The sequence below is a fragment of the Electrophorus electricus genome, chromosome 4 (assembly GCF_013358815.1).
Source record: "Electrophorus electricus isolate fEleEle1 chromosome 4, fEleEle1.pri, whole genome shotgun sequence".
Lineage (NCBI taxonomy): Eukaryota > Metazoa > Chordata > Actinopteri > Gymnotiformes > Gymnotidae > Electrophorus > Electrophorus electricus.
The window spans coordinates 14871555-14881735 of NC_049538.1; the positions used below are offsets into that span (position 1 = coordinate 14871555).

General features: G+C 39.9%; 2 protein-coding genes across 3 annotated transcripts in view; one reads left to right on the plus strand and one right to left on the minus strand.

Moving 5' to 3' along the window:
- The first annotated feature begins 854 nt into the window (after positions 1-854).
- On the plus strand, positions 855-5937 carry kcnj1a.1 (potassium inwardly rectifying channel subfamily J member 1a, tandem duplicate 1). The gene is made up of 2 exons (XM_027022790.2): positions 855-963; positions 4580-5937. Exon 2 carries the CDS (start codon positions 4596-4598, stop codon positions 5715-5717), a length of 1122 nt encoding a protein of 373 aa, XP_026878591.1. The 5' UTR covers positions 855-963; positions 4580-4595; the 3' UTR covers positions 5718-5937.
- A 3960-nt stretch (positions 5938-9897) lies between these two features.
- The window catches only part of fbn1 (fibrillin 1), a 63724-nt gene continuing 63440 nt past the window's right edge, over positions 9898-10181 (minus strand). For both annotated transcript variants that reach the window (XM_035524859.1, XM_035524858.1), the window contains one exon: positions 9898-10181. This exon is cut by the window's right edge and continues 1114 nt beyond it. The gene's annotated coding sequence lies outside the window, so the exon portion shown is untranslated.

Genomic DNA, 10181 nt, shown 5'->3' on the forward strand with positions numbered 1-10181 from the left:
TCCCTGGGCAATTCTTTCGACTTTATTTATAGTAAATCATGTTCACAGGGGAGGCAACTTGTATCTTAAGAAAATCACTTTCCACAATGTTCTGCTCTCCCTCCATGCACAAGGACTTGCAGCGAATCAAACTTTAATGTAGCATAAGTTACATGTATCCTATGCAGAAATTAAAGGAGCAGTTTGATTTTACTGCAAAAGTGAAACATTAGAACTAGTCATAAGCTGCTTTAAAAACCTACCCAGCACCAACAGTCCTGTGCCATGTCTTGGAATTTGTGTTTTATAAATAAATTGCAATTGCCTGAATTGTCAAAAAAAATAAAAATAATAATAATCCTTTGTAAATCATTGCTATTAGAGCATAAACACTTCTCCAAAGAAGGCAGAGATTCTCTGGTTGCATGACACTAAATATTTGCTTTCTCCTCATTAAAGCAAAACCTAATGAGACTTCTATGTTGGGGGGGGGGGGGGGGGGTGTACACAACACCACACAAAATATGCATTGAAGGCATAAAAGGAAAAATTAAGAATGTAGTCAAAAAATTGTTGTACAAAACCTCAGCATGTATAAATTGCCAAGGAATAAACTTCGTCAGCTTTTGTGCCCCGATTTGCTTCCATTTTGAATACCCTCCATAGATGAACTTGACATTTTAGTGCTGTCTACTGCACTCTAAAAGAGCCTGTCCAGGGCACATGGGGCACACACCCACACCATCCCTGTGGTGAAAGTCACTTGTTTTCTGTATACAGGTAAACATTAAACACACTGGGTACAGCCTTGTGGGAAGGGTCTTATACAAAAGGCAGGTCACACCTCAAGATCGACAACACCATAACCAAAGAGCAACATGTAGCATGTCACTATAATTAAGTGACCTTGCATATTAGGGCCTTTAGAGAAAATAATAGGGAAAGACAGCGAGCATTAAAGTGAAACAGCAGCCTCCATTAAAGGTAAGTTCTCTATTAGCTTTTTTTAAATATAGAGTTGTGAAAATAGCACTGAGAAGTCTGAAGAAAGTCTCCAGATCATTTGGCTTTTAATTTACACCTATACTTGCTATGAATGGACAATCTAGCTCATTATATTCAGTCAAATACCTTTACTAATACCTTTACTAAGTAAAAAAAAAAAAAAAAGCTCTGATCCACTTGCCATCACTGATTAAATAGCTGCTTAAGGCATTCCTTTCTAATCTAATCCATGAACAGAGGTGCAGTTTAGACTTGACTTCAGACTACAGTGTAATAAACATGAAGTGCTTTTTATAGAAGAGACTGAGCAATAGTACTATGAGACAATAATTGATAAATCAGTACATTAGAATGGTATAACATTGATTTTCATGGTGTTTCATAACAATGATCATCCATCACATCCGCATTCAACTATATCTGTTAGTCAAGAGTGTGGAGCTATTCTATAAAGTTATTGTACAAGTAAGTTTAGTCATATTTAAGCACTACGAATACATTTTTACTTTATGTTCAATTTGATTTTATGCACTCGTTTTATAAAATTGTATTCTTTGTTTTTAAATGTAATGACCCTAGTGCCGCAGGGTAAGGAGTAGGACACACAGATTCCCTCGACGTAGATAGACATTAGACAGACACGAGACAATAAACAGTGGCACTCACGTGGAACAAGCGGGGTGAACGCTAGCAACGTCAGTCAAACAGGAACACGAACGGAATCAAACAGAACAACGGAGAGGCACACCAACAGCGGTTTAAATACATACGTCAATATACCCGGTGCAGGTGTGCCAACAGCGGCATGCTTACGAAGACAGTCTGAACTCCCACTGCACGCAGCGGGCCTTACGAATCAAAAACCTATCCACGTCTTACGAAGACAGTCTGAACTCCCACTGCACGCAGCGGGCCACATCACGAACAGCAGGAAGGGGAGCGTTCCGTGACGTGGCCTGGACGTTCAGCGGCGGCAGCATCCTCGGTGGGATGCAGCCCGGACAAACATACCGCACGCACAACTACGAGTAGATGCGCCTGCAGATAGACAAATGGTGCACAGCCGCAATGCCTGCTGAAATGGCAGGCCCTGCAGGCCACGCAGAGGGGCACGTCCGCCCTGGTTCCGGCCTGCCTGTCGCCAGCCGCCAGCCGCCCAGGGAAAGCCCATCCTAGAGGTGAAGCCCTTGAGGCAGTCCTCTTCCTGGGCTTTGGGCGAAGCCGCCCAGTGCTCATGGCCTGTACATGGAACAGGGGGCCTTCGGGAATAGCCCCTAGTTTTGGAGCAGCGCCCTACTTCCCGCGAAGCGACAGACATTGATTAGACGCAACACGAGACGATAAATACAGTGGCACTAACGTGGAACGAGGAGGGTGAACACGGGACCACAAACGGAATCCAAAACATGTATTATAAAAAGGCATAAATGGATTTAAATGCATACAAACATAACGACAATAAACCAGGTGCAGGTGTTTGCTGACAGCAGCGGAGTGGATACAAACACAGTCTGAGCAGTGTGCACGCGGGGGGTCGTACTATGTGAACAGTGGGAAGGGGAGCGTTCCGTGACAAAGTTCATTTATTATTTTAATTCACGTTTTATTTAATGCTTCTTTCTTTTTAATTAACTATTTCATTTTAACGTTTTTTTAGTTTGGGGATAAGACCTTCCCGAGGTAATAGATCTCTGTTTGTAATAAGCTTGATTATTCTTCCATATCTTATGTGAAGCACTTTGACTTGCCGCTGTGTATCAAAAGTGCTGTACGATAAAACTTGCACTGCCTTGCCATGCCATTATAGTAACAATAATATGTAGCACAGTGTCAAAATAAATTGGTGTCTTGCCATTTGAGATCATGCAAGCAACACATTAGGTGCATGTCTGTAGGCTGTTGTGGTTGACCTCTCTGAGACATAGAGGAAGCATTGTGTGTTATGAGACATAGACACAGAAGCCCAAATGTCCCTTCATGTATTCCTGTACATAAAATATGTACGTACTTCATGTACATAAAACAGAATTTGCAGAATAACATGCAGTTGTGCAGTTTCATGTGACTGCCATTCAACGCAGTAGCCAACATCTTAGTTACATATTTGCACCATTTGCAAAATGAGAAAAAGAAGGTGAGAAGGTTAATTTGAACTACTCTTCACTCTGTTGACTTTGAACCCTTCACAGTGCTTAGAACGTCGGAAAAGGAAGGAAGCAAACATGGGTCTCCAAAGGAAGAGTTTAATGCAAATAAATGAAAAGGATCAAAAACATGCACAAACAGGAGCTAAAGAAAGCCAAGACACCAGCAATAACGAAAAATCAGACTAAAATAAATGTCTTATAGTGGGACAACATAACATAACAACACACTGGTGACATGGGGCTTACGAAGGGACATCGTTACATGATACACAGATGACATGGCGAATGAGACTCAAAGCACCTGCGAAGTTAGCAGGCGCTGTATCACAGCGCCTAATATGTGTGTTTAACAGCGCATTTGTTGGTGTGTGTTCGCGCCCAATGTTTGTTCACAGGCGCATCACGTTACGGGGAGCATGCCAGACTGACCCGAGAGAGGCAGGGACCCTGCCTTTCTCCCTCGTGCGAGGAGGTCTCCCTGGTGGGAGGTTTCTAGCCCGCCTTGTGTTTGGTGGGCACCAGGCATTGCCGTGCGGTGTTTGTGTGTGTGTACGGCAGCCTGGGGTTCACTATCCCGGAATGGGAAGCATCGGGAGCCGCGCCCCTGGGGAGGGGTCACTGTCGAGGACTGCTTCCCCCTCATATGTCATGTGGAGCTTACCGGACTGCCCCGAGAGAGGCACGGTGCACGGTGGCCTGGGATTCGCTGTCCGGGAATAGGACACTTCGGGACCTGCGCCCCTTGGGAAGGGGTTTTGTCACGGAACGCTCTTCCCCCCCCATAAGTCATGTTGTATGGCCCACCATATGCCGGGGGATTCACATGTGTTTTGTAACCACGCCTTCCAGGATTGCACACACCTGCACAGGGTTTACTGTTTGTCTGTCTAGTTAAACCCCTGTCAACGTGTGCACTGGTGTTGGTCACTGTCGCTACGTCTGTGTTATTTCTGGCCATTACAGCCGTAACGTTGTTTTGTGTAGTCTGTTATTAATGTATAGGTGTTCTATGTTTAACCTTAAGTGTACGGTCATGTTTTCCATCAGCGTTATGTTTGAGTGCCACCCTTGTTGTGTATGTTTAATGTCATTAAATGTTTCACAACGTCAAGGGAATCTGTGTATCCTGCACAGAGCAGCAACGTTACAACACTACGAGTCCTTTGGAGGGAACTTTATTATTCAAAAATAACCAGTGTTTTGACAGCAATACTGCTTTAACCAGTGTCAACAAAAGATCCTTTTCTGGTCTTTCAGCTTACCAGTTACATCAATTAGTTCATGATGCTCCAACGTTTAAGTATCTTAAATTATTGCCATTACTTTCTGTAATGTAACTTCAGAAGTTACATTCAGAGGATTCTAGAGACTACTACTAAGGCAAAGCTTGTTTGTTTTAGTTAAAACTGCCACTATGCAAATGAAATGTTGTTTTTTTCCCTCCTCAGATTGTTCTTCCTGAAGATGACACGCTCATTATGTCAGTTATTCAGAAATTACCTGGCCAAGCGTCAGATTAAGAAAAATCGCATCGTAACCAAAGATGGACACTGCAACATTGAATTTGGCAATGTGAGACACAGCAGCCGTTTGGCCTTCGTGCTAGATCTCTGGACCACCTTGGTGGAGATCCGATGGCGCTTTGTCCTTTTATTCTTTGTGGCTTCCTTCACTCTCAGCTGGTTCATCTTTGGACTCATCTGGTACTGGATTGCACGTGATAATGGTGATATGTGGTGGCAAGTCCAACCCCCAAACCACAAGCCATGCATATATAATGTTTTTGGTCTCACAAGTGCCTTCCTCTACTCACTCGAGACACAGATGACTATTGGTTATGGTCTGCGGGTTCTCAGCCCTTTTTGTCCTGGAGCTGTCGCCCTCATTATTATCCAGTCTGTTATTGGTTTAATAATTAACTGCTTTTGGTGTGGACTCTTTATGGCCAAACTCACTCTGCCCAAGAGAAGAGCCAAGACCATCACCTTTAGCAAAATTGCTGTCATCTGCCCTAAAAATGGTAACCTGTGCCTGCAAATACGAGTGGCCAACCTACGCAAAACCTTGATGATCGGGAGCCAGCTCTACGGCAAGCTGCTTAGGACGACCGTCACACCTGAAGGTGAGACCGTCATCCTGGACCAAGTCAACGTTGATTTCATGGTGGATGCTGGGAAAGACAACCTCTTCTTTATCTGCCCTTTAACTCTGTACCATGTTATTGACAAGACAAGTCCATTCTTTAAATTGGCTGTAGACACCCTCCAGCAGCAGGACTTTGAGTTGGTGGTGTTCCTGGATGGCACTGATGAGTCCACCAGTTCCGCTTGCCAGGTCAGAACGTCTTACATCCCTCTGGAGATCAAGTGGGGCTACAAGTTTCTTCCCATCATCTCCCGCACTAAGGAAGGCAAATACCGCGTGGATTTCTCCAACTTCGGCAGAGTGGAATCTGTCCCAGCTGCTCACTGTGCCCTCTGCTTCTACAATGGCCAAAGCAATCATCACCACCCCAAAGATGGCTTTGATAACCAGGGTTTTGAAATGATGGATGTTAACAACCAAGCCAGTGCTACAGTAATGTGAAGTCTAGCTCTGGACTTGTCATGTGATGTGCTCTACATAACAGTGGAGCTTTACTGTCCAATTCAGTTTAATTTAAAAGGTTTTGACAGGCATGTACCATATAATTTCTGCCACAAAAGGGATCCAAAACAGATAAACATAGTTTCCTCATGGTATCATCAAAATAATAGTAAAGTTCAGGATGAAAGACTAACAACGAAATAACAATACGTCTATTTTAAAGATACAATAAGAAGATCCAAGTTATTCAGCAACTTATTGTTTTTCCACTGTTCCATGTATTATAATCTTTGACAGTTGTGTTGGCTTATCAGTGGTTAATCATTATTATTACCTGATTTCTATGGAACAAAGGCTAGGGCTGAGATGAGGAACACAGGACTTGTCCTCATCTAAAGTAGGTTTCTCATAAGTTATATCATGGTTCTCTATATCTGGTCCTGCCGTCTGACAAATCTTTTTTTTTAAACTTGCTCAAAACCTCTGACTCAGCTCACCGGCTCGTTATCGAGTGTTTCATGAGCTGGGTCAGGTACTCATTCAGCCTTGAACTGGAGAGTGCTGGTTTTTAATTTAAATACATTCAGTATGGCAAATAATTCTATAAGCATAAGCAATGTTCATGACTGCTATGGCAACCCAACAATTAGCATATCAGTCCAAAAACACCATATGTCTGGTTATCTTAGTGCAGTAATTGTGGTGTTTGCTTCTATTATTTTGGTAATTTGTCCATTGTTTTTTTATTCTCTTCATTAGGTGTTTGCTATTTTCGAATTATTCATCACAACTGTCTACATTACATGTTGCTTACCTCATGCTTATTATAAACAAATTTGTTAATTATTTCTAATTGTGTTTACTAGAAATTCTATATGAATCAACTAGACAAAATACAGCTTTCCAATTAAAGCAGGAAAGAAATGTAACTGACTTTATCACTTTTTATATTATATAAGTTTATGATACTTCACTGTTAGTAAACAAATTTAAAAACAAATTTTTTTAAGAAACCAAGTCAATAGCCTCTAGCTAAACAAATGTATCAGTTCACATATTAAACAAGTTAATGATACTTCACTATTTGTAAACAAATTTAAAAACAAATTTTTATTTTTATTTTAAGAAACCAAGTCAATAGCCTCTAGCTAAGCAAATGTGTCACTTCACATATTATACAAGTTCATGATACTTCATTGTTTGTAAACAAATTTAAAAACAAATTTTTCTTTTTCTTTTAAAAAGCCAAGTCAATAGCCTCTAGCTAAGCAAATCGGCCCCGAGTTGTGAGCACAGGCTTGGGAACCAGCAACACGATAGAAAGGGGACCTCCATTACCGGAACAGCCTGTTCTGACCTGACTGAACTCCTCAAAGTGTAAGGCCTCTATCTCTCATATATCATCAGCTGGTACCAGTAAATGTCTATCCATCAGAATTAGATTAACTCTGTTCTCCCATTTGCTAAGGAGGCTGTTTATTCCTAGTTAGTTCTCCTCACAGGTTGCTTTAATAATTATTGTTTTATTTCTTTTTTCATCACCTGTTTTATTAGTTTGAGCCATTCTCAGTTCATCACAAGTCTTGTCTGGGTCATTTTGTTTGGTTAGGTTTATTTTGCTATAGTTTGATTTTAGTGAATTTGATGCCTCTGGTCATTATTAACTTATTCCTCAATTTTTTATGCATTTTCTTTTATCTCTGATTACTCAATAAACATCCTGCAATGCTTGTGATTCAGGAGTGTTATTCCTAATTTCTGGTAGATGAGAAATAATTACGTTGTCGAATTTGTGACTTTTATGACTTGAGACGAAAGGAACATAATCATTAATGAAATTAATTAGTAGGGAGAATTATTATAAAACTACTTATAAAAAATCATTTTATAATTAGCAGGGAACATTAAATAATTTTATAATTAATCTTATCAATTTCATTTGCCAATTTATTAAGGTGTTCATAATGGTGTGTGTGTGTATGAATATTATTCCGTCAGTATTGCTCTCTGTTGTGCTGTTGTAATAATAATAATAATAATTATTATTATTATTATTATTATTACTATTATTATTATAAGTTTAATTTATATAGTGCCTTTCTCAGATTCGAAGCTGCTATAAAAAGCATTGCAGAAAAGCATCACAATAAATCACGTACATTGTTCAAGTAAACATTGTTGCACCACTCATCTCCAGTTTTATGCACTACCAAATTTTACAAAGCTTGCACACTTACTGATGTTCCTCTAAATCAATAGTTTACCACATCATACCACATCGGAGAAAGCAACTTAAATAAGAGCTGGTTTAATGATTTTGTTTGTATTTACTGGTTGCATTGTGACATACCATACTGTGCAGCTAGCCTTTCAAAATAGAAACAGAAACTATTTACTCTTCTCACTTCTTATACAAACATACACATCATACACAAATTTTTCCCAAAGTTGTAAGATGATATATATATATGTGTGTGTGTGTGTGTGTGTGTGTGTGTGTGTGTGTGTGTGTGTGTGTGTGTATATATATATATATATATATATATATATATATATATATATATATATATATATATATATATATATATATTTATTTATTTTATTTTTTTTATTTTTTTTTTTTTTTAAGGTTTACCCCAGATAAACTACCACTAAGGAATAAGGGTGCCATCTAGTGGTAGCTGGCTTGCTTGCCTACCATGGATAAAAGAGTGGCAAGCTCTTTCTACATCAGTTCCCAAATTTATGTTTAAATTTGCGTTAAAAGATGGAAGATAATAGAAGTGATTTACAGCAAGTGTTTAAGGATAATGAGAATCAACTCCAGTAAAATGTGCCAGTTCCAGTGCCAGTTATTGTGCCAGTTGCAGTGGTGAGTTACATTTATTCTGAATGTGTCAAGGTGCAAGCCCACTGCATAAATGCATTTCCTGAAACACACATTTCACTCTCCAAGCAGTGCCTTAAAACCCACAACATCCATGACTGGCCAGACTATTGCATGGCTGCACTTTTCATATGATTATGCTACACCAGGCCGTACAGACTGAATTCCTGTCAGTACTGACAGGAGTGTTTACATCCTCACTAGGTCTCTTACAACCAAAAAGCAAAGAGCACACCTGCTGTAAAGCCCCTCCCACTGGTGCAGGTTTGGTCAGGGAATTGTTTGCTGCCCCACCAGCGAACCCCGAGCTCCTACCACCCTGTTTCTTCTCAGCTTGGAGGTGAAAGGTACAGTTTCCCCATATCAGCTCTCTGTACTGGATGTAATCAGCCAACTGGGGGGTAGCTGGGACCAATAAAATACTGCGGTTGGCGAGCACATCAATAAAACCCTGATTACATCGCCACTATGTTTTGTCCATAAACAATAATGAGGAAGGATGACACAGATGTTTTAACTGAGTGAAGAGTAATAATACTACTGACAACTGCAAGCTTTAGACTGATGGGATGGTCAAAGCTTTCACAGGAATTTGCAGTGATGGCAATTACATGCTCAAACACTTCTCCAACTTATCAGCCATACTACTCTATAGATCAAATAGGCCACCTTGACACACCTAAACAAAAAACATCATGTCCACGATTTGTGAGTAATTGCTTTCATTTCATTTGACACACTTAACATTTAGTGCACAAAGGGAGTGAAATACAAAACCAATTTAGATAAAGTCTAGATTTTAAAGTTATTTTCCATTTTAATATGGCATATAAATAACATATTTATGCAAAACAATGTGTTGCGATGCAGGCAAAATACAAAGTAAAACAAACATGCATCTTATTAAATGTGCTGTAAATGAACAGTAAATCAAGCAAATATCAATTTCATATTCTTTTTTTAATGCTTGATTTTATTAACTGTTTTTCAATTTTACATTGGTCCATATTTCTGAATGCCTCCATATGGAAATATTCCAGAAAGACAGAGGATGTACATCCTGTATCTTGCATAAATAAGTTCTTCCCATTTGGTGATAACCCTTACCTGTTTGGAACTAAGCCCCTCCCATATGTAGGTCATCCGGCCTGCAGGAATATGTGCTTGGTGGGGTTCGGAGAGGGAGACCTCTATTTTAGACCACTCTCTCCAAATACTTTCTAGGCCATTGTCTCCATACTTGTTTCACCAAAAAATAGCTTGTATAGAAAAAGAAACTCACTCACATACCCCTTAAAACCACAAAATATGTATTTATTGTGAATTTACAGCTCCTCACAGATGTGAACACAGAACACAATTCTGTACTAAATGACGATGGTCGTTTTTTTGTCACCGTGGTGAAGGCACTGACCTACACAGAACAACTCCTGTACTTTATTATGGTGGTGTTGTTTGTTTTTTTTAATTGTCACCGTGGCGATAGCACTGACTGTACTTGCGAGTGTGTGTTTGTGGCCATAAAGGCCTCAGTGCAGTAGTCTGGAGTCCTAGACGTTATTAACCTTTTCGTCAGA